The sequence below is a fragment of the Lontra canadensis genome, unplaced genomic scaffold, assembly GCF_010015895.1.
Source record: "Lontra canadensis isolate GAN:19392208 unplaced genomic scaffold, GSC_riverotter_1.0 scaffold17, whole genome shotgun sequence".
Classification (NCBI taxonomy): domain Eukaryota; kingdom Metazoa; phylum Chordata; class Mammalia; order Carnivora; family Mustelidae; genus Lontra; species Lontra canadensis.
In genome coordinates, this window is record NW_022631011.1 from 23,700,720 (window position 1) to 23,726,179 (window position 25,460).

Sequence of the window (25,460 nt, forward strand, 5' to 3'; positions counted from 1 at the left end):
GGGTAATCTCTTTAATTTGTCCTTCATTTTTAAAGAATAATTTTGCCAGATGTAGAATTCTTGCTGAACCGTTGTTTCAGCACTTGAAATATGTTGTTCCACTGCCTTCTGGCCTTCAAGTTTCTGCTTAGACATAGGCTTTTAAGGAGATCCTGCATGGCTCAGTTGGTTGTGTCCGGCTCTTGATCTCGGTGTAGGTCTTGATCTCAGGGCTGTGAGTGCAGGCCTTGAGTTGGGGTCCTGTTAAAAAAAAAAAAAGAAATGGGCTCTTAATCTAATCGAGGATTCTTTGTATATGTATGACAAGTCACTTTTCTCTTGCTTTCAAGGTTCTATCTTTGTCTTTTCAAAGTTTATTGTCATGATGTGGATCTGAATATTTCTTAGTTGGAGTTCATTGAGCTTCTTGGTTGTGTAGATTCATGTTTCATCAGATTGGTTAGTTTGGAACCATTATTTTCTTTTCTTTTCTTTTTTAAGATTTTGTTTATTTAATTGACATAGAGACAGCAAGAGAGGGAACACAAGCTGGGGTAGTGGGAGAGGGAGAAGCAGGCCTCCTTCCAAGCAGGGAGCCCGATGTGGGACTCGATCCCGGGATCACGGTCTGAGCCGAAGGCAGATGCTTAATGACTGAGCCACCCAGGCACCCCTGGAGCCATTATTTCTTTAAATATTCTTTCTGCCTCTTACTCTCCTTTCTTGGGAATTTCATAATGTGTATGTTCGTATGCTTTATGGTATCCCAAGAGTTCACTTTTTCGTTCTGTTTTCTTTTTTTTCCTACACTTGATAATATTAGTGGTCTTACTTAAGTTCCCTGGTTCCTCTGCCTGCTCAGATTTGCTGTTGAACCCTTCTAGTGTATTTGTAGTTGCAGCTGTTGTACTTTTGTAGTTGTTAAGATATCATACTCCTGGTTTCCTTTAGCTCTTTGTCCATAGTTTCCTTTAGCTCTTTGAGAATATTTAAGACTGTTTAAAGTCTGTGTAATAAACCTAATATTGGGTTTCCTCAGTGATGTTTTCTGACATTCTTTATTCTCTGTGAATACTCCATGCTTTTTCTGTTTCTTTACATCCTTTGTAATTTTTTTTGAAAACTAGACATGTTGAACAGCATAATATAACTCTGGAAATCAGATTTCCCCCTTCCCAGGTTTGCTGTTGTTGCTTATTATGGACTTCAATCATGCATTTGTTTAATAAGTTTTTCAAACTACTTTTACGAAGTCTGTATTCCTTGTCTTGTATGATCACTGAAGACTGCTTTCCATTGTTATGGCACTGGTCAGCCAATGACAATTCCTGAAATGTCAAAATTTAGTAGCCTCTTTCTTCATCAAACATTCCCCTGCTTCTTGTAAGTAAGTTTTTTCTTAGATTTCAGAGTTCTGAAAAAGTTGCTTGTGATAGTTTTTGCCTCATAATGTCTACTTCAGTGAAAAGGTGGCTTCTTAGAGCTTCCTACTCTGCCTTTTTTTTTTTTTTTCTTACATCAGCTAGATTCTTTATGGAACATGATTCCTATATTACCAGTTATTTATGGAAAGGTAAATTTTTATAAATAGATTACTCTGTATAGCAATAATAATTCTGTAAAGCTATCTTTATCTTTATTCTTATATATTAGTTCTGGCATGATTATAGGGTGTTCTGTAAAACCTAAATGTTATACTTTAAATGTAGATGAAGTATTACTTTTGTAATTCTCCCAGAACTTCCCTTACTTGTATCTCAGAATTTAAACAGAATTTGTCTCATTTTAAAACTATTCTGAAATGGTATACAGTCTATATAAGACTAGATTCATCTGAAACAGCAAAAGAAAATTCACGAACCTTCCTCTGTTTCCTTTTAAAATCGATCCTATATGATAATTTTAAAGTAGGGCTTTTTACCGTGAACACTATACCAGATAAATCTTTTTTGTGTGGGCTGTCCTGAACTTTCTTGGATGTTTAGCAGTATCCCTGATCTTTACAAACCACTAGATGCCAGCAGCCCACCTCCCCCAGTTATGACAGCCAAAAATGTATTCAGTCATTGCCACATGTCCCCAAGGGGAGCAAGATTGTTTCAGAATTGAGAACCACTGTTTTAAAGTAGAATTTATGCCAAGACTATAATTGATTTATTTACTTCACAAGGAGTGACAACTAGCTTCCCCTCCCCCATCTGCCCATTTTACAAATTAGGCAGTTAGTACTATTAGGAAGCTAGAACTGTCTTGTCAGGCTGTTCTCCTGGTCATTAAGAAAAGAGAATGGTGCAAAAGATCTTTTCCTATTCATTGTTAGTATTATAGCTTCTTTGGGTTAAATGTGTTGTTTCATTCCCGAATTCGTCAAATAATTCACCATATCTGAGATTCACAACAGTAGTTATTTCTTGTCTGGAAAACCCAGAAAAATTATTCCTTTATATAAGAGATTAATACCATGAAACCAGGTCAGTTATTTTTTTGTTGCTCATCTTCCATCTTTTTCTTTGAGGCAATATGATTTGATTGTATCTAAATTATTTACCATTTTGTTGGTATTTCTATAATGCTTTTGGCAGAGAGAGAGAGAGAGAACACAAGGGGGAGTGGCAGGTAGAGGCAGAGCGAGAATCAGACTCCCCACCGAGGAGGGAGCCCAATGTGGGCCCCAACATCATGACCTGAGCCGAAGGCCGATGTTTAACCAACTGTGCCACCCATGTTTTCTTAATACTATTATATCTTTAACTGAAACACATTTTGTTCTAAAATGTGTTTTTAGATGACTCCCTATAGCATATTCAAGCTCCAAATTAAGATAGTAGTAGTGTTGCTTTCAAATGGTATTTTCTCCCATATTATGAAGACTGAAGCATTGCCATATTTGGTTTTATTTAATTAAGTATATATGAGCCTTACTTTCCATCAGGTTTATAACTCTTGAAAATTGTGTCCGTTTTGTATCTCTGCCCTTTTTTCCTAATAGTCATTTCATAAATACCTCATCGAGTCATCACTTAATGACTTAATTCAGGGAAGGTGGCTAGCCTGAAAATACAATTCAAAATACATTGCTACTTGTGACTTAATATTATAGAGATAATCAGTTGGGGAAGTGATTACAAACCATCTGGATTTTAGATGAACAAATATATTTCAATACCAAATTGGTCTATCGAGGGCTGTGAAGACATAACCTTAATTTCTAATTTGCTGTACAGCAGATTAACAAACAAAATATTGTATTTGAAACCAATCAACTTTGAATCTTTGAGTACAATTTAGTATGCTATGGTTTCTGAAAATCTTTTCTATAGTCCTAACCACTTTTGCATATTTTATATTTTGATATATTTTAAAACCCCAATACTTGTAATATTCGATTTAAACTTGAAATACAGATAATAATTATAGGTGATTTTGAAGGTAATTGTTTCATAGAATTATAATGATCAATATCAGTTGATTAATAATCTAGTATAATCAACTAAAATAAGATTCAACCCATTTGGAATTTGTAGTTTGCAACTTAATTTGTATGTAAGACACTTAGTAGTTGGTATGGAATCTTTGCTTTCCTTTATTTTAATATTAAGTTTGAAGGAACTACTAATTTTCTTTCCATTTTTAGCTGTAGCACCAGTTGTACCTGATTTAAGTAGTGACATTGATACAAGTAATTTTGATGACTTGGAAGAAGATAAAGGAGATGAAGAAACATTCCCCATACCTAAAGCTTTTGTTGGCAATCAATTACCTTTTGTAGGATTTACATATTATAGCAATCGTAGGTGAGTATGCTAAGCATTGATTTCAGGGGTAGGTAATAATTTTGTTGTGGTCTATTATTTTCTTAGGGATATCTAAAAATCACTTCAAGAACATTTAATGGTATATTAAGAGATATCATAATATGCTATTTTTCAGTGATGCATGATAATTGTATTATTTCATAGTTCATTTCTTTTAGACTCATCCATTATCAGGATATTGTGTTTCAGAAATTATTGCTGAATAATGCACTATGTATGTGTTCAAGTTAACAGCAATTAATATATTAAAAGATTCTATCAATACTAATATTTTGGTTAATCTCATCATTCAGAGAGCTCTGGTTTTATAATACATTTCAGAACAACAAATAGTTTTCCAGGGTTACCATTACTGTATTGATGTTACAAAGGCCTATAATTTTTAGTAATGCAAAAATTAAGTGATTCCTCGCCAAAAATCACTAAATGAATTTACCATGTCTTACATGTGAGACCTTGTGACCTTGGGCAAATAACTTCAACCTTTTATGCCTCCATTTCCTCAAAAATAGGGATGATGATGATAATAATACTTGTCTCACAGCATTATTGTAAGGTTTAATTAAAACAGTAGGACATTTGGAACATTAGCACTCAGTTAATGTTAGCTGTTAATAGTATGAGCTAATGGTAGCTTTAGTCTTCAAATGGACTTGAGATATAAATTAAACGTTTAACATTATCTTATTCATGAGCATTCATTCATTCATTCATTCAACAAACATGTTTGCCAACTAAAAATATATTATATGTTTATTTAAAAAAAAGGATGGACTTAAAAAAAAACATGTTTGCCAACTTATTTTTTGTCAGGTATATATTAAGCACCAAGGTACAGGGAGAAAGATGAATAAAATATGGTTAGTACCTTCTCTTAAGATGCTCATATCCTAGTGAGGAAATGGATAATATTTTAAAGTGAAGCATTTTGTCATTTTAGTAAACTTTTTTGTAAGATCCTATTCAAGTTTAGAAAACAGGAATGCAATTTAATCCTGCCTTAGGAAATTTCTCCTATAATCCAGCTGTAAGACAGTACTGAATACTTTTTGTTGCATCAAGTATTACAGGTAGTACTTGACTTTTGACTCTTAGTAAAGTTCAGTATTTTAATCCTTACCCACCAGCACCCAGGAATATAATATTGTAGCTATTTTATATTGAAATACACTGAAAAGTTTTAGGGTGAATTATTATAAAAAAAAATCCATCCTTCTTCCTTTTTTTTTTTTAAGATTTTATTTATTTATTAGTTAGAGAGAGAGAGAGCATGAGCACAGGCAGACAGAGTGGTAGGCAGAGGCAGAGGGAGAAGCAGGCTCCCCGCTGAGCAAGGAGCCCGATGTGGGACTCGATCCCGGGACGCTGGGATCATGACCTGAGCCGAAGGCAGCCGCTCAACCAACTGAGCCACCCAGGCGTCCCCCTTCTTCCTATTTTTATCAGTTTTTCTCTGGCTTGATTTCTGAAGCACTTGAAATGTTGATATAAATAACTCAATGTTTTTGGATTTTCTGTAGTTCATAGCAGTTAATGACTTTATTTGGGTTTATCTATACAAAAGTAATCTTGAGTTAAATAAACATTATATATACTGTTTGTAACAGTACATTGTCATGTACTTGATTATGTTCTCTGGTTTTTCCTTGTATCTATATGATGCATATCCCAAACTAATTTCTAAGTTTCTCAGAAGCAGACATTGCATTCTGTTCTTCAGTACCACTGTCTTATTGAATAACATAACGTTGTTTAGTAATTGCCTCTTACATGAATGGTTGAAGGTGTGGTTGATCTTTAAGAATCAGCAAAATACTGATTAGCCTTATGATAATATATAAATATAATGAGTTACTGGCTGAAATAGGAAACTTCTGAAATTCTTGCTTCTGAAATCCAAACATAATTCCAATTACCAAAGGTTAGAAATCTTTATTGTTGAAATAAAGATCTTCCATTCTTCCATAAATGAAGAATGATTTTTAATAGTTTAAAGGTTAAACTTTTAGCTATATTTGTAATAATCTAAAACTTCTCATAAGTTATCTAAATGACCAGATTCTATATGAAAGCAGCAATATAATATATAAAGTAACTTTGAAAGAAAAAATAAGACAAAAAGTAGAAGAATGAATGGATGTGTACAAGTAGTAGTGTCCTTAACATTTCCAGTGCTGTATTCAGAGTTATATTGTTAACTTTGTAGAGGCCAAATATTAACTTTAGTTTATATAGTATATTATAATTTAGAAGATCTTAGGGATCAAATGGTCTGTTTTCATATCTAATTCAGGTTTCACTGGTACTGCTATATGCTTTTATTTACATTACATGTTGTGGAATCCCACACTGAATTTCTGAGACATTTGGTAGTTAATGGAATGAAGTTCTGCTAAACCTAGAATTTGTCATTTGTTACATGGGACCATTTCTCTACAAACCTGCTACTTAGTGCCTCTTACTGCCTCCTCAATATTTGATTCTTTAGTTGATCTAAGTAATTTTCCAAAGAAAACATAAAAAGTGACATATTTCCCTGTTTTGTTTTGTTTTAGAGCACTGTTATATGTGTTTAATGGTACTTAAAGGAACTTATCTTCTTCTTCTTCTTCTTCTTCTTTTTTTTTTTTACTATTAATGAATGCATTGAATTCATATGTAATGAGTATGTAGCTGATAATAGCTGCCCTATAACAACTAAGAAGTGTATAATAGCTATTCGATTTCTTTTTGAGGATTTTCTCCTAATGAACCAATGTGGTGACTGTAGTGGTGGTTATGGTAGAAGTATTAATAGTGGTAGTTGTAGCGTGTTAGAGGCAGTAGAAGAAGCAGTAGCAGAGGCAGCCATAGTACCTCACCTATATATGACATTTGGGAGCTTAGAAAAATTTTTTTATATGACCTGTTTAAATGTGTTTGATAATCTCATGTATAAAGACTTCTAAAGGTCACTACTATCTTATATGTAATTCTGACTTTAGTGGATTTAAAGAAAGAACCCTGTAAGCCTTAGAGTCTCAAAGATTAGCAGGACATCACCTGAACTTTAGGTTATGTTAACCACTTAAGGCAAAACTCTTTTTTGTCCAGAAAGGCAATATCATCCTTGGCTGAAGAATAATGGAGGCAGGGAGAGAAGTTCTGTTCATGTCTTTACAAGTCAGCAATTCCTTATCCCCAATCCCTAATCCAAAAATCTCTAAAAACTGGGGGACCTAGGTGGCTCAGTCAGTTAAGTGTCCTGACTCTTGATTTTGGCTCAGGTCAGGATGTCAGGGTTGTGAGTCCCAAGTCCTGGGCATGGAGCCTACTTAAAAAAATAAAAACAAATAAAACCACAAAGCTCTAAAAACTGAAAACATCTTAGTGATTTGTTTGGTGGCAAAAGCTTCCATAACCTGCTCTCATGGCCAAAACCTAATTTGAACTAACTGTAGACTCTTGGTTTTTAATTTATCCTACTTGGTATGAATATTCATATGTTTTGCTGCAGGAATAGTAAGGTATATAATTACAGAGTGCTGCTTCTGACCTAACTGGGGATTTTATTTAACATATGTATCACTTTTTTACTTTCTAAAGTAAAGAATTATGAATTTGTACTCAACTTTGAAAAAGCAAGGCAAGTACGATACTGCACAAAAAAATAGGCACATAGCATATATTACTGGTTGTTATTGAATATTGAAGAGTTTTTTGGTTTTGTTTTGTTTTTTTTTTACTTTTAAAAACTCTTTTCCTCTCAGATACTTATCTTCGGCAAATCCTAATGATAACCGAAGTAGCCCCAATGTGGATAAAAGCTTGGTAGGTATTTTCTTATTAATTAAAAAAAAATTGTTTTGTGGATGGTATATTTTGTGTACATGATAAGTAAGTAAGTATGTATTGCTTCTGAATGTGTAGTTAGTGAACTTAAATTTTGATAGCACTTTTTACTTACTATCTCCTTCCAACTTGATTTCTTGCCTAAATATCAAGGGGAATATTTTATGTGGAGGTCATTAGTAAACTATAAATTGCTACACATATTGACAGTGAAAGTCTTTCTAATCTTTGGAATTAGGAATTTATAATAAGTTTATCAGTAAGGGTCTTGACATCAAAACAGATTACACATTCAGAAGCCTTAACTAAAGCAAGTTTTGTGTATATGATAAAATATACATAACATTAAATTTAGTTTTTAAGAGTACAATTCATTATCATTAATCACCTTTATATTGTTATATAATTACCACCATCTGTCTCCAGAACTTTTTCTTCATCCCAGAGTAAAACTTTGTACACATTAAACTCTTTATTCTACTCCCTGCAGCCCTGAGTAGCCACTACCCTACTTTCTCTGTCTCTATGAATTTGATTATGCTAGTACTTTTTTTGTATGCTCATACAAAAATCCTACAATTTGGACTTTGGGTGATTGGCTTATTTCACTTAGCCATAATATCCTCAGGATTTCTCCATGTTGTAATATGTATCAGAATATGATTCCTTTTTAAGACTGAATATATTCTAGTGTATGAATATATCACATTTTGTTTATTAAGAGAGTTTAGCGAAAGGGCTATTTACAGTGCTATGAGCAGGATCAAGGGGAGCAGTGAATAAAGGATGCAAAAATACCCATTGATTATCAGCAGGGGGAAGTTATTGTCCCCAGTCTAAAGGGACAAAGAGAGACAAGTATTGTTACCACAGCTCAGAAAAGCCTACCATCATCAAAGAGGAACATAGAATATAGAACACTGCCAGCACCACAGTATGACAAAGGGTGGGGAGAATGATTATTTTCTTCCTCCTACCTTCTGATTTGCTGCTGGTGTCTCTCATATGTTCAAATGAACCCTTAAGTCACAGGGCAATAGAATCCAGGTAATGAAATCTGTAGATTGCAAGGCAAAAGTAGAGCAGAGGATGGATTTCATGGCTAGAAAGGAGAGGGAGCAAATGTATAGTACAGTCAAGCATCTGATTTGTCCACCGAAGATTACTGTTGTAAGTAAATACTAGAGACAGGAGTCCTTTTTATTGTCCATATAGCTTATGTTCATGAGACATTTAAAAAAAAAAATCTTACTTAGATTTGAGACAAGGTCATTTTGGGTTGACCAGGACTCTTCTTTAAAACATTAGACATTAATTGTGGTGCTTGGCTGGCTCAGTTGGTAGAGTTTGACTCCATCTCGGAGTTGTGAGTTCAAGCCCCATGTTGGGCATAGAGCTTACTTAAAAAAATACTAGAAGTAATTATTTGGCCACCGTTGGAGCATTCTTTAAACTCTTGTACCATAGCCTACGTATTTGGGGGAGGGGAAGAGGTAGCAATCAGTTTTTAAAAGCTGATGTAATTCTTTCTCCTTGATACATTTATTCTTTAATTAAGAGAACATGTAAGGTGAAGGGAGAGTGGATAAAAGGAGAATGGACTGTATGAGAACTTGTTAGCTCTTTTGACGATCTCTCTCTCTTTTAAATTCTCATCTTACCAGAGCTATTTCCCAAGCTCAGAAATCTTGAAAGAACCTTTGACCTAGGGAGGGTGATGGTAAGGAGCTGCTATAACCCAGCTCTCACTGTATTACTTATCTGTAGGATTAGTAGTACATAGAACTTTAAAAAATATTTAGTGGAATCATGTTTCTTTGGGCTGATCTTGTTCAGTGGTAATTGCCAGAAGTTCCTGTCACTGACTGCTGCTATCTTTTATCTTTTGCTCTGGTAAGATCACAGGGGAAGTAGAAAACTTCGGTGTCTCTACTGTTTTCTGTTAACATGGAGATAAATAGAAAAGTCAACTAATTTAATTTTCAACTCTTCCTTTAAAGCCTTCCAGCAGAGATGCTAATGAACAGCTTTGCAGTTGACAAATAGAATGAATAATTTTCATTCCTGCCTTAAATTTTCTTTTTTACTGCAAATGACACTGATAATCCCTCCTCCTTGGAACTTCCATAACTCTTTGATGTTCCCATTATTTCCTTCCCACCGCTTTAGATTATATTTTCAGTCCTTTTTGCGGGCTCTCTTCCTTCCTCCTCTTCCACCTTCCCTCCCCCCATCCCGCCTTTAGTTGTTAAATGTTTCTCAAGGTGATTCTGATCTTTGCTTTCTGCTCATTTTCTATAAGTAATCTTGTGTATGTGCAACTTGCTCTTCTAAACTCCAGACCTGTATCTCTCCTCTCTCTATTTGACTGGATTTCTCTTTTTGTCCTTCTTTCAGGCACCTCAGTCTAGGCCAGAGGTAAACTCAATAGTTCTCTCTCGATCCCTTCCCCAGCAGTTCTTACTGTGTTGCCTATCTTTTGTATGGTACTCTGTTCCTCTTCTCTTCTTTCTTTTTCCTTCCTTTTTCCTTCCTGCCTGCCTGCCTTTCTTTCGCCTTTCTTTTTTTCTTATGTTGACACTTTTTAAAAAATAATCCTACTTTGATCTTTAAAAATTTTTTATTATTGAAGTATAGTTGACATACAATGATACAGTAGTTCCAGGTATACAACATACTGACTTGACAATTCTATACATTACACAATGCTCACTATAATTAAGTGTAGTTACCAACTGTCACCATATATTTTTATTATAATGTTTTCTTATTTCTTTATTTCTTATTTTATTATAATCTTTTCTTATTTCTGATCAGTTGTTAGGTTATAAATTCTACCTTCTGACTAACACAGTTATTCATTTCCTCCTCTTCATTCCTGTAGCCTCTGCCTCATGTGAAACCTATGTACTCTTGCCTGAACCATCTCAAAATCCTGTTAACTGGTTACTTTGATTAGAATTTGTCTGCCCTCTACTCTCTTCACCTTATTGTTACTGAAGTGATGTTTCTAAAATGCCAGTACTATGTTGTTTCCCATTTTAAAATGCTTAAAGGTTAAAGTCCCTAACTACTGTTTTTGCCTACAAGACTCATAGTCTCACTCACCTTTTCAGATTTTATGAGACTCATTCTCTGTGTTATGTTCTGTGCTCTGCCTATACTTGATTTCCTTCTGTATACAAAATATATCATATTCTCTTCTTCTATATTTTTAGACTCATTCATTCTGTCTAAAATGTCTTTTTTTCTGTTGCCTTCTCCACTTAGTAAATATCTTTATCTTGTAGGTCTGATCTCAAACATTACATTTTCCTGGCAGAATTAGATGTGACCCCTTCCCTCCTTCAGAACACCTTATATATAACCCTGTCATCACCACATTATATTGTAATATTTGTGTGTGTGTCTTTGGATTATTGTAGGTTCTTTTCACCCTCCTGTTCCTTTATGCCCCTCTGTTTAATTCTTAGCCTCTTGAGCACAGGGACCAAATCTTAATTTTTAATATTACTAATGCCTACCACAGTGCCTGACATATTTCTAGGTGTTGAAAAAATGCTTATTAAGTTAATAGCAATTTCAGATAGAAAGGAAAAAAGAATGGTAACAAATTTGTTATTTTTAAGTTCTCTATGAATATTCTTAGTAGGATGAGTTTTGTTTTATTTTGTTTTTAATTAAAGCAGGAAAATTTGCAAAAAACAATTTATAAGCTGGAAGAACAGCTGCATAATGAAATGCAATTAAAAGATGAAATGGAGCAGAAGTGCAGGTGAGAAAGTACTTTTTATGTTTTTAATATTAAAAATTGTATAGCACATACTTATTTTAAAACTTGCCCTCTATAAAACACTTGAAAAGTAATTGGAAATGAAGTGGAGATATAAAAGTTGCTGCTTATATTCATTCAATGAAGAATGTCTTGGCTAGAATTGGAAAGTAATATTTAAGTTGGCATTAGTTACAGATATATTGTCCTCATAATATTTAAAGTGCATTTGTTCCTGGCAGTCTTGATTAAAAAACTATAATACTGATTCACTTAGTGCCTGACTTATTACTTTTCTCTGCCATTTTAATTATCTGACTAAAAGGGCAAATTAGTTGACATTAAATAAGGTGCTTTTTAAAATGTAAATGTTATTAAATGCAAAATTCATTAAATCTAATAAGAATCTGTATATTTATGAAATATATAATCAAAATTATTTGAAATAACCTAGCAAAATGTTGAGTTACTTATTAACTACAAACAATAACTTTATTTTTTGTGGATGGTATTGAATAAATGAAATACAGCGGTAACACAGAGATTAATAAGTATTCAACAAATGGAATTGGGGAAACTTGCAATTTTGTGATTGGGCCAAAGAGGAATCAAGTGATATTCTCATTGCAAACTATTCCGGATGGATTAAATACATAAGTATATAATACAAACTTTTTTCAGAAAAAAAACACAATATAAGCAAATATTGATCCCAAAAAACTGATCCCAGGATTTGGAAAGAATTCCCAATTATGAAATGTGAAAATAAGGGAAGGAAATGGAAATAAATATGCTAAGAAGTTTCTTTACCCAAAATTAAACTAGTGATTGTGGCAGTGTAGGGTATCAATTTGAGGAAGAAGTAGGAATGGTCAAAGTGGCCTGCAATGATAGGAAAATGTTGGGGGAAAAGGGGAAGCCTGAGATGGCGGTGGGAAGGTTGACAGAATCTAGGTCTTAGAGGACTTTGTTTTTGACAAGCTAAGGAATTTGGAATATATCCTGAAGATGATGGAAAAATATTGAAAGTCATTCAACTAAGTAAAAAACTGATAAAATTTACTTTTTAAGAAGAACTCTGGTTAGTTGGCAGCACTTGACATTTATTCAACTAAATGGGAACGAGAGAGGAAGAGGAATCAAGGATGAATCTTAGGTTATGTCTTAGGGACACCTAGAGAAAAACAGAATGACATGGGGTAAGGGTGTGGAGCAGAGGGAATAACATTTTGGGCATGCTGAGTGAGGTATTCGATGAAGCATCCATGTGAAACATTGTACATGCAGATTTGAAGCCAAGGGTTGTGTTCAGAGCCAAAGAAAACAAATTGTGGAGATCATACACTTTCAGTTTATCTCAACTTTTTGACTGGGTTGTTCCATGGTACATTTACTCGGTTATATATGCCACGTTGCCCTTCATTATTTAACCTTGTATAAAGTTTAAGTAGCTAATTTTTGTTTATTAGCAAGTACTGCATGAGGGAGTTCAAGGATCCTTAACCTGGAATCCATAGACCTCCCCCAGAGGGTGCATGGATAGAATTCAAGGTTCTTAAACTTGGATGAGAAAAAGTGTTTTCCGTAACTTATAAGGAAAATTCAGCATTTCTTTCTACTATGAACAAAAGCAGTGGTCTACATTTATTAGCAGTAGTTGTGAATTTTTTTTATTACTAATAGATACCATAAATATTTTCATGTATTATAGTTGTTATCCCTAAATATCATTTGCGCTCATCACTACTTTGAAATTACTACCACTAGATCTTGTGGTTTAATGTATTAATAAAGAAGCACACATACTACTGAAACATACATTTTATTTATTTATTTAAAGGAGAGACAGAGAGAGAGGGCGCCCATATGCCGGCGAGTATGGGGAGGGGGTGGTCTTAAACAGGGCTCGACCTCACGACCCTGAGATCATGACCTGAGCCAAAATTCAAAAGTCAAATGCTTAACTGACTGAGCCACCTGGTCACCCCCATGTATTTTTAAACAAGACTGAATTTTAATATATTTTTGGTTTTTTTTTTAATGCTATATTTTATTTTATATTTTAAAATACATTATTTTGAGAAAAGGCCACAGGCTTCCCTAGACTGCCAAAGGAATCCACAGCACCAAAGATGTTAAGACATCTTAGTTAAGTGGAAAATTAAGGAATGTGGTGTTCCACCACTGGGCAATAAAAAACATATTTCTAATCTTTACTGCTTTTGTTTTTACAGAACTTCAAAGATAAAGCTAGACAAGATAATGAAAGAATTGGATGAAGAGGTACTTTTTGTTTTCTAATCAGAAGTTTTCCTTTTTGAGAGTTTTTTCCTTTTTCAGATTGTTTCGTTTTCTAAGAAAATTGCATTTGAACTTTATACATTGATGTACAGAAGAGAGTCAAAGAACTCTGATGAAGCCTTTACTTAGCTGCAGGTTCAACTGATATAGATTAGATTATACTTCAGTTTCCTTTGTGTATGTACTTTTATTTTAGAACCATGTTAAAATTTTAGTACATAAATTTCATTTCAGTGGTTCTTAACATTTGAAAAGTGAGAAAGGAGCAAGAGAATCAAATGGGATCTGGAGCTACAGCAGAAAGAGACAAATAGAAAAGAGGAAAGAGTACAATTTTAAGTTATTTTTAAAAAGTGCTTTTTAAAAGGACTGACATGAACATAATTTTATGTGATCAAATGGGAAATGTATTGATTTTAGAATTACTCATGTTTTCCATGGTCACCTAGTAAGAAGTCTTTAGTAGGGAAACATTTCATGAATCAGATGTTTGTTTGCAAATATATAATACATTGTCTTCCTTTTGATCACCTTATAATGTCTTTCCACTATGTGTATAGAGAGTACCCTATAAAGAAATATACTTTCTATAGCCTTATTGATTTCTTCTTTTTTTTTTTTTAGATTTAATCTTTTAATGGTTTTGTGCTGTCTTCATTTTCTCTTTTCTTAAGGAATAGTATTTGTCAGTGGCTTGTTTTTTGTTTTTTTCATTTGTAGCTTTGGATATGCATATACATTTCATACATATATACATACATACATACATACATACACATGTAATACAAATAGGTACAGTGTTTCACCAACTTACCATTGGTCAGTGTGTATGTAGCACAATTTATTTAGCTCTAAGTACGTAAGAAATCCATTTTGCAAATCCTCAGCTTTGGATATTTCATTTCTAAAAAACAGATAAAATTCTGCTATGCTAGATTTAAGTTAAGATCAATCCACTAAGGGGCGCCTGGGTGGCTCAGTGGGTTAAGCTGCTGCCTTCAGCTCTGGTCAGGATCTCAGGGTCCTAGGATCGAGCTGCATCGGGCTCTCTGCTCAGCAGGGAGCCTGCTTCCCTGCTTCCTCCTCTCTCTCTGCCTGCCTCTCTGCCTGCTTGTGATCTCTGTCTGTCAAATAAATAAATAAAATCTTTAAAAAAAAAAAAAAAAAGATCAATCCACTAAGAAGGCATAGCATTCATAAATTTGTATCCATCAAATAACAGAGCTATAAAATATGTGAAATAAAAGCTGATAAAACTGAAAAGATAGACAAATCCACAATTATGTTGTAGACTCCAGTATCACTCTATAGACAGAAAATCCATGTACAGGAGAACTCAACCACACCATCAGCCAACAAGATCTTTTTAACAGTTCTAGAATCTTGTACCCAACAACAGCAAAATATACATTCTTTTCAAACACTCAATACATACCAACATAGACCATATTCTGAACAAACTTCTACAAATTAAAAAAATTAAAATCATAGAGTGTGTTCTCTGACCAAAATGTAATCAAACTAGAATGACTAACAGATAATGGGCAAATCTGCAAGCATATGGAAACTAAACAACAAAGTTCTAAGTAATCCATAGATCAAAGAGTAAGTCTTAACAGGAATGGAAGAATATGTTGGAATGTTAATTATGTCTCATAAAGTTGATGTTTATTTGTTGTTGGTTTGTTTTTTTTTAAGATTTATTTGTTTATTTGAGAGAGAAAGCACAAGCAGGAGGAAGGGCTGAGGGAAAGGGAGAGAAGCAGACTGAGCCACCCAGATTCCCCCTCATAAAGTTATGTTGAAGAGTTACAGCTTATAAGAAAGAATGAAATCTTGTCATTTGCAACAACATAGATGGTCCAAGAGGGTTTTATGCTTAGTGAAATAAGGCAGACAGAGAAAGAGACTATATAATTTCATTTATATGTAGAAACTAGAAAACAAAACAAAAAACAGACTCTTAAATACAGAGAACAAACTGAAGGTTTTTGGGATATGGGTGATGTAGTAGGTGAAGAGGATTAAGAGGTACAAACTTCCAGTTATAAAATAAATAAGTCATGAAGATAAAATGTATGACATAAGGAATATAACCAGGTATATTGTAATAATGTTATATGGTGACTACATGTACATTGAGAACTGTCAAATTGCTGTGTTGTACACCTGAAACTAACATAACACTGTGTGTTAACTATACCTCAATAATAAAATAAGTTACTGTTCTTCATCTTTAAAAAAATACTTGAACAATGAAAATAAAATATCAAAAGTTGTGGGATGCAGCTGACATAGTGCCTAAGGGAAACTTATACACTAAAGGCACACATTAAAAAAGATGAAAAAATCTCAAATCAGTCGTCAAAGCTTCTACCTCAAGAATGTAGAAGAGCAAAATAAACCCAAAGCTAGACAGAAGGGGAAATACAGATAAGAGCAGAGACCAATGGAATTGAAAATAAAAACAGTAGGGAAAATCAATGAAAACAAAAAGCCAGCTGTTTGGAAAATTGACAGACCTCTACAAAGATTGATAGAGGAAAAAGAGGACACAAATGATCAGTATCAGGAATAAAACAGTGCAGGCATATCATTTGATATGTCTACATTTGGTTATCTGTAGACTCCCTACAGATAATCAAAAGGATTATAAATGAATACTACAAACAATCCTAAACATATAAGTGTGAAATTTAGGTAAACTGGACTAGTTCCTCCAAAAGTACAAACTAGGGTGTATAGCTCAGTGGTAGAGCATTTGACTGCAAAAGTACAAACTACCACAACTCACACGATGTGAAATAGATTATTTGAATAGTCCTATGTAACTATCATGAATTCATAATTTAAAAGTTTCCCAAAAGTTAGGGATTCCTGGGTGGGTCAGTTGGTTAAGCATCTGACTCTTGGTTTTGGCTTACGTCATGACGATCTCATGGGTTGTGGGATTGAGCTCCCCATGAGGCTCCATGTTCAGTGGAGAGTCTGCTTGAAGATGCTCTCCTCTGCCTCTCCCCCAACTAGGTCACAGACATGCATGCTCTCTCTCTCTCTCTCTTTCAAATATATCTTTAAAAAATAATAATAATAAAAGTTTCCCAAAAAGTAATCTCCAGGACCAGGTGGTTTTACTAGAGAGATCTACCAAATGTTTTAAGGAGAATTAGTACCAATTCTACACTATCTCTTCCCAGATATATAAAAGAAGGGAACACTCCCCAGTGAGTTTTATGAAACTAGAATTACCCAGATAACTAAATCTAACCAAGAGAGTACTACAGAGATAACCACACATCGATAACCCTTGTTTACAGCCTACTGACTTTTTACAAAGGTTCAAAAGCAATTTTTAACAAGTGGTATGGGAGCAATTGGATATCCATTGACCAAGATATGAACTTCAACTTAAGTCTCATATTTTATGTAAAAATTAACTCAAAATGGGTCATATATTTAAAGGTGAACATAAAACTTTTAGGAAAAAAAAGTGAAAATCCTTGGGACTTACAGCTTGGTGAAAAGTTCTTAGACATGACACCACAAACATGATTCACATAAGAATAGTAATTCAACAAATTGGACTTCATCAGGATTTGTTCTGTGAAAGACCATGATAAGAAGATGAAGTGACAAGATATAGATTGGAAACTACGTATCTCAAAAAGGAATCTGTAGAATATTAAAAGAACTCTAAAACTTAACAGTAAATAAATAAATATCCCATTTGAAAATTGGCAGAAGACATGTATCTTTCCTCAGAGTAGGTAACAAACACATGAAAAGATGCTTAACATCATTAACCATGAGGGAAATGCAAATAAAACTACCATGAGATATCATTTTATAATCATTAGAACAAGTAGAATAAAAAATAGTATCAGTACTAAAACTGGCAAGAATATAGGAAAACTGGTTCATTCATACATTATAGATGGGAATGTAAAGTTGTACAGTCAATCTGGAAAATACTTTGGCAGTTTCCTAAAATACTAAACATGCAGCTACCAGGTGACCCAGCAATTGCACTTTTGGGCATTTATCCCAGAAAAGTTGAAAACTTATATCCACAAAAAACCTGTGTACTCTTGTTCATAGTAGCCTTATTTGTTAATAGCCAAAAATTAGAAATAATCAAAATGTCCTACCATAGGTGAATGGTCGAACCAACTTTGATGTATCTATATCATGGAGTACTACTCAGCAACAAAAAGGCATGAACTATTGATAACATACAACCTGGATGGATCTCATGGGCATTATATTCACTGTAAAAAGCCAGTCCCAAAGAGTCCATACTGTATGATTCCGTTAATATAACATTCTCAAAAAAATGACAAAATTAATACAGATGGAGGACTTATTATTGGTTGCCAGGGATATGGGTGGTGGGAGAAGGGTGATGTGTGCAGCTATAAGTAGTGGCTAGCTAGAAGGAGTTGGTTTTGCTGATGGAACAGTTCTCTATCTTGACTGGTATGTTGGTTACGTGAATCTACACATGAGCTAGAATACCGTAGAACTACACACACTTTAAATGAGTATCAATTTCCTGATCTGTTACTGTACTGTTGTTACATAAAATCTGTGTTAGGGGAATGAAACTAGAATTTCATGAGTTTCATGAAGTGTTCATGAAACCTCTCAGTACTATTTTTGCAACCTTCTGAAATGTATAATAATTTCAAACTTTAAAAATGAAAAAATTTAAGTTAAAATGATAAAATCTTCTAATTGGAAAGACCTTGGATGATCTCAAATTTTACTAAATCTAACAGCATTTTACTTAAAATATAAGTTTTGTTTGATGATGGGAAAGCCCAGAAAAAACATAAGAAAGGAAGTTTCCCCAGTGTGGAGTCTTAAAGATAAAAATGAAGCATCAAAAGTAAGAAATGCTGGGCACGTGGGTGGCTCAGTGGCTCAGTGGATTAAGCCTCTGCCTTCATCTCAGGTCATAATCTCAGGGTCCTGGGATCAGGTCCACATCGGGCACTCTGCTCGGCAGGGAGCCTGCTTCCTCCTCTCTCTCTCTCTGCTTGCCTCTCTGCCTACTGGTGATCTCTGTCTGTCAAATAAAATCTTTAAAAAAAATTTTTTTTAAATAAAAATAAAAATAAAATAAAAAAAAGTAAGAAATGTTGGAAATGGTAACTCAGAAACAATATACATTTTTAAGTTGTGATGGTTTGGGTATTTTTTTTTTTTTCTTTAACCCTCCCCTCTTGTGTGGTTTCTTTTTCTAAAATAAGTATTTCCTTCATTGTTTTTTAATATCCATTAGTATGTAGATACATAGAACATCTTAGAAAAGGTAAATTGTTGAGTCAGGAAGAGGATTAAGGGAGACACACTAGCTCTGGTACCATTTGAGTTCTATACCATTTAATTATCAAATGTGTAATTATTATCTTTCATACCTAATGTCTTTAATTTAGGATTGTAAATCAACCAAAATATTGGTAATACAATGCTCTCTGGTCATCTTAAACTAATAAAGCAGCTCTCTGATAAGATTCATTTTTATATTATGGATTTAAAAATCTGAAAAATTTCCATATCTGCTTTGAAAAGGGGGTTCTATCTCTTATAAGGCTAGCTAATTCTGTTCTTAGAAAGTTGTCATTAGCAGGTATTTTCTGATTTTGAAACAAAAAAAATCCATCTTAAGTCTGTGTGTTTTATTTTTAAAGAACACAGTATTCCTCTAAATAAAGAGTTTAATTTGCAGTGGTGACTTGTATCCTTATGTTTTCAGGGGAATCAGAGAAGAAACCTAGAATCTACAGTTTCTCAGATTGAGAAGGAGAAAATGTTGCTACAGCATAGAATTAATGAGTACCAGAGAAAAGCAGAACAAGAAAATGAGAAAAGGAGGAATGTAGAAAATGAAGGTAAATTGTTACTACTTTTGAAAAGCCCTGGAATTTCTAACACTGTCCTTGAAGTCTTTGTCATGAGGTTGTCTTAAATTTAGGGCCTATGATACATTTTTGAAGCCACAATCCTAAGACACCTCATGAACTAATTACCCATGTCCCAAGATAAATGTATAACATATCAAAGTCAGTAATAATGTTTTAGCTAGAAGAGTGATTTTCATCCTTTTGTGCATATTGGAATCTCTTGAGAAGCTTTAAAGACTACTGATGCCTGAGCCCCAGAAATTTTAATTTAGTTCATCTAGATATGTGGCCTGGGCCTTGGTTTCTTGTATAAACTCTCCAGGTACTTCTAACAAGCAGCCATTTGAAAACCATTAACTAAAATTTCATGTGTTTTCATATTAGTATTAGAAATACATTTAAAATAGCTTTTGCTTCTACACTCTTTGATCCAGTAATTTCATTTCTAGGAATTTATTTTATGTATGCACTTGTGCACACATATGCTGATATATAAACAAGATATTTATAGCATTATGTCTAAGATGTAGCTTTAAGTGAAAAAAATAGTAAAGATTGTTTAAAACATGAGTGCTTATTTAGAGGGTGCCTGGGTGGCGCAGTGGGTTAAACCTCTGCCTTTGGCTCAGGTCATGATCTCTGGGTTCTGGGATCCAGCCCTGCATTGGGCTCTCTGCTCAGCAGGGAGCCTGCTTCCCCCTCTCTCTCTGCCTACTTGTGATCTCTCTCTTTCTGTCAAATAAATAAATAAAATCTTTTTTTTTTTTTTAAGCTTATTTAGATATGCTTGAATGGGTGTATAGAAATGCATGCGAAAACATATTAATGTTTGTGTTTTTATGTTTTAGGGTATAGACACTGTCTTAGGAAGAGTATGTAAGAATTAAGTAATAATTGTTGCATAGGAGGACAGGTAGAGGGACTGAGACCATGGAGGGGGGAAGGCTTATTCTATACCACAGACCATTTGGTACCTTTTGAATTTTGACCCATTTTTCAGATATTGAACTATTCAAAGATTTGTGCTATTCAAAAATAAATAATAGAGCTAGGTTTATAACATTTCACTAATAGATTGACTTTATTAAGGTATTAAAAAAATTTGAAATATTACAACACTGGAAACAAATCTGTTACATTCTCTATTGTTGAATTTAAGTATAAATACTTGCATGATGAAAGTTGGCTTTGGGAGTGGGCCTAATATAACTGACTGTGGCCTAAGACTCAATTTCATTTTTTTAAAGGGATTTATATGTTTCCTCTACGACAACTTTCTAATTTCTAAATTTTTTCCTTCATTTTCTAGTTTCTACATTAAAGGATCAGTTGGAAGACTTAAAGAAAGTCAGTCAAAATTCACAGCTTGCTAATGAGAAGCTGGCACAATTACAAAAGCAGGTGAGTTTTTGGAATAAGATTTTTTAAAATTATGATTAATTAAAATAAGTTGGTATTTTGGTCAAAAACCTATGCTCTTGCTCTTTTTTTTTTTTCCCCCAATAGCTAGAAGAAGCCAATGACTTACTTAGGACAGAATCAGACACAGCTGTCAGATTAAGGAAGAGTCACACGGAGATGAGTAAGTCAGTTAGTCAGCTAGAGTCCCTAAACAGAGAATTGCAGGAGAGAAATAGAATTTTAGAGAATTCCAAGACACAGACGGACAAGGACTATTACCAGCTGCAAGCTGTATTAGAAGCTGAACGAAGAGACAGAGGTCATGATTCTGAGATGATTGGAGACCTTCAAGGTAATATTTTTTTCTTATTATGGTAAAATATACATAACATAAAATTTACTGTTTTAACCATTTTTAAGTGTACAGTTCAGTGGCATAAAATCCAGTCACATTTTTGTGCAACCATCACTACTCTACATCTCCAGAACCTTTTTATCATCCCAAACTAAAACTCTTTGCCCATTAAATCATAACTCCCCATTCTTCCTCCTTCCAGCCCCTGGTAACCACCATTCTACTCTATTAATTTGACTGTCTCATAAAAGAGGAGTCATACAATATTTATCCTTTTGTATCTGTGTTTTTCGTCTTAGTGTAATATTTTCAAGATTTATCCATGTTGTAACATATATCAGAATTTTCTTCTTTTTTAGATATGGAGAAAAAGGATCCCTCCTGTGCCTCTCCCACCTTTGGTGGGAATGCACATTGGTGCAGCCACTGTGGAAAACTGTGAAGGTTTCTCAAAAATTAAAAATAGAATTACTAGGGGCACCTGGGTGGCTCAGTCAGTTAAGCATCCAGCTCTTGATTTGACTCAGGTCATGATCTCAGGGTCCTGGGGATTGAGCCAGTGTCAGGCTCTGCACTCAGTGGAGAGTCTGCTGGGGATATTTTCTCTCTGGCTCCCTCTACCCCTCTGCCTCCCCGTGCTTACTCTCTTTTTCTAAAATAAATAAGTCTTTAAAAAAAAGAAAAAAATACAGAATTATTACATGACCCAGTAATTCCACTACTGGTTATTTACCCATAGAATACAAAAACACTAATTTGAAAAAGATACATGTGCCCCTATGTTTAGTGCCACATTTACAGTAGCCAAGATAGGGAAGTGTAACCCAAGTGTCCCTCCATAGATGAATGGATATAGAAGATGTGGTGTGTGTGTATATGTATATGTATATGTATATATATGCACAATGGAATAATTACTCAGCCATAAAAAAGAAGGAGGGTATAATGCTAATTGAAGTAAGTCAGAGAAAGACAAATATTCTTTGATTTCACTCATAAGTGGAATTTAAGAAACAAAAGAACAAACAAAAAAGACAAAAAATAGGCACTTAGATACAGAGAACAAACTGGTGGTTGCTAGAGGGATGTGGGTGACATAGGTGGTGAAGGGGATTAAGAGCACACTTAACCAATGAGCACGGAGTAATGTATTGAATTGAAGAATCATTGTATTGTATACCAGGTACTATTATAATACTGTAATTATACTTCAGTTTAAAAAATTCAAATTTAAAAGAGAAGAATTTTTCTTCCATTTTAAGGATGAATAATATTCCACTGTGTGAATGCCACATTTTATCAACGGAAGATAGTTTTTAAATGTTTATTTTTAATTGTGGCTAAAACATTTACCATATTATAAAGTAACATAGTTTTGATCATATTATTCTCCAAGAAAATGATCTTGGGCACCTGGGTGTCTCAGCTGGTTAAGCATCTGACTCGATTTTGGCACAGGTCATGATCTCAGGGACATGAGATCCATCCCTGTGTTGGGCTCTGTGCTGGGCCTAGAGCCTGCTTGAGATTCACATGCACGCACTCTCCAAAAAAAAAAAAAAGCCGCTCTTGAAGTGGTTTCTCTCTCTTTCAGGATAATGCTTACTTTTCTGTCATACTGTAATTTCTTCACTGTGACAGGCACCCCTGTGAGGTCAGTAATGTGGTATTTCCAATTTTACAGATGGATTACCAAGAACTTAATTTTAAAACGTACCTAATTCACAAAAGCCTTACTCAAAGTGGGACTAATCCAGAGAGAAGATTATCACTATTAAAACCTGGGAATTCCTTGTGCATTGTTGGCAGAAATAGAAACTCAATTACAGAAACAGAATCCCACTAAGAATAAAGGATTAGGTTCTTGGGAAGGTTACAACTACAAATATCAGCAGTCTTTATGAATCTAAAAGGAAAAAGATCGAATGAAACTAATAGTAAAGGAACAGTTTTGGTAATGGTAATATAATGAATTCATTTTCAAAAAGATCCCTGCCTCTACCAACTTCTCACATATTTTTCTATTCCTATTAGCAACAGCATCCATACTACCTAATCAAAACAGATATGCAGGGAAGTTGCCAGATGGCTCAGGGAAATTTGGGGGAGGGGTAGTCCTTTTAACCTTAGTCACAGGATGGGAACATAGTTCGGGGTCTCTTGGGGCTTGATATTAGCTATAATTCTGTGGAGAGAGGTTAGGGTCACTTTTTGTGACTATGGAAACGGAAATTAGGATCTCCCTTTGGTTTTTAGCTGAGTGTTGTGCAATTTTATTTCTCAGGGACTAGGCTTAAAATAGATCTGAATATAAAACTGAGAAAGTAACCTCATATATGTATTTTAAAAGCTTCATACTTGACTTTCCTAAATTGCTTCTCTAGGCTTTTCTTTTTCTTTTTAAGATTGATTTATTTGAGAAAGAGGGTGTAGGGGCGGGGAGGGGGCATCAGTGGGAGAGAGTATCCCAAACAGACTCATACAGTCTCCACACTGACCACAGAGCCTGAGGCAGGGCTGGATCCTGAGACCCTAAGATCATGACCCCAGTGGAAACCAAGAATCGGACCTTCAACTGACTGTACCACCCAGGTTCCCCTTCAGGCTTTTTTATATACAACTTACTACCTGTGTAAAAGTCACTTCACCTGCCTTCTATATCTACAAACCAGAGAAATTAGAATAGGTGACTCAGATATCATTCCAGTTTTAAAATTCTTTAAGTCTGTGATCTTTTGGGTATGACTGAACTTTGAAGTGCCTTTGCTTTCAAGGAAGAGACCATGATCCATGTGTTTATCAACAGTGGTTTTAACTGAATCTAATTTTTAGATGTTGGTGAAGTTAAGGAAAGTTTATAGCATGCTTTATTTGTTGATGTTTATCCTTTTTCAGTGCTCCCTAAACTTCAGTTTAGTTTTTAATTTAAATGTGACTCAGAGCTCATATGCATTTAAAAATGCACACAATTTACATGAGGTTCAACATATATACAAAGATACATCATAGTAAAAAAAAGAACTTAGTTTCTATATTAATTCTTTATAGTTCATAAGGAATTTCAGGTCCCTCAGGTATAAATTTCTCATAGTTTTTTATTTATTTATTTTTTTAATTTCTCATAGTTTGATGTTGGGCTTCTGACAAGGTCATGATTATTTCTTAGTTGAATGTCTTCCATGTATACATAAGTAGGCAGAAGCTTCTTTGTATGTATGGGAAATGACTCCTAAAACACAATTGGTTAGTAACTGTTTTAGGCTTTGTAGGCCACATATGTATCTCTGTTATATATTCTTCTTTTTTACCTTTTACAACCTTTTAAAAATGAAAAAAAGCATTCTTAGCTTCATGTCTATAGAAAAACAGCTTGAGGGCCTGAAGTTTGCCAACACCTGGACTCGTATTTCAGAAAGGCTACTATAGCAGACAGAAGCTGGATTCCAAAAGTCTAGGATGTCAAGGCTTAAACAAAGCAAGTGGACAAAGATTGAAATGTCATGAAGGAATAAAAATTTTAAATGAAATTATAAGCTCTTCATCTAGTAGTTAATGATTCTTAGATTGAAATGCAAAAAAAAAAATTTTTTTTAATTGACCATTTGAAAAAGATTTTTTAAAAACTATTGTTTAGTCGGTTTCTTAACTTTGTAATTTGGAATATTTCAGACATATACCATAGTAGAATATTATAATGACAGTGTACTCAACATCCAGCTTCAGTAATCATCTAACAGCCGGTCTTGTTTTTTTTATACCCCAAACCTCTGACACTGAATTATTTTGAAGCAAATCTCAGACATTACTTTGTTTAGTTTATAAATATTTCAGTATGTCTTAAAGATTCTTAAAGAAAAAAATAACCACAATATCATGAAACCTGGGAAAAAAGTGACAGTATTGTAACATACCTGGTCGTCAGTGCTCACATTCCTCCAGCAGCCCCATAATCTGTTGCTGTTCTTGTATTTATTTTGTTTGAATTTGGATCCTATCAAGGTCTACACATTGCATTTCATTAATGTGTCCCTTAGGCTTCTTTTATCTATAGATTCCCCCTCCCTTTTTTATTCTTTTTAGTTTGTTGTTGCTGTTATGTG

General features: G+C 34.1%; 1 protein-coding gene across 4 annotated transcripts in view; it reads left to right on the plus strand.

Annotated features, from left to right (window-relative positions):
• Nucleotides 1-25,460, plus strand: part of ROCK1 (Rho associated coiled-coil containing protein kinase 1) — a 144,769-nt gene that overhangs the window by 73,779 nt on the left and 45,530 nt on the right. For 3 of the 4 annotated variants that reach the window (XM_032859796.1, XM_032859797.1, XM_032859799.1), the window contains exons 10-16: nt 3,614-3,773; nt 7,544-7,604; nt 11,312-11,400; nt 13,632-13,680; nt 19,457-19,592; nt 20,914-21,005; nt 21,111-21,357. In XM_032859796.1, the coding sequence (XP_032715687.1) occupies nt 3,614-3,773; nt 7,544-7,604; nt 11,312-11,400; nt 13,632-13,680; nt 19,457-19,592; nt 20,914-21,005; nt 21,111-21,357 (834 nt within the window). The remainder of the gene's footprint in view (nt 1-3,613; nt 3,774-7,543; nt 7,605-11,311; nt 11,401-13,631; nt 13,681-19,456; nt 19,593-20,913; nt 21,006-21,110; nt 21,358-25,460) is intronic. The other variant, XM_032859798.1, reaches the window with a different exon arrangement.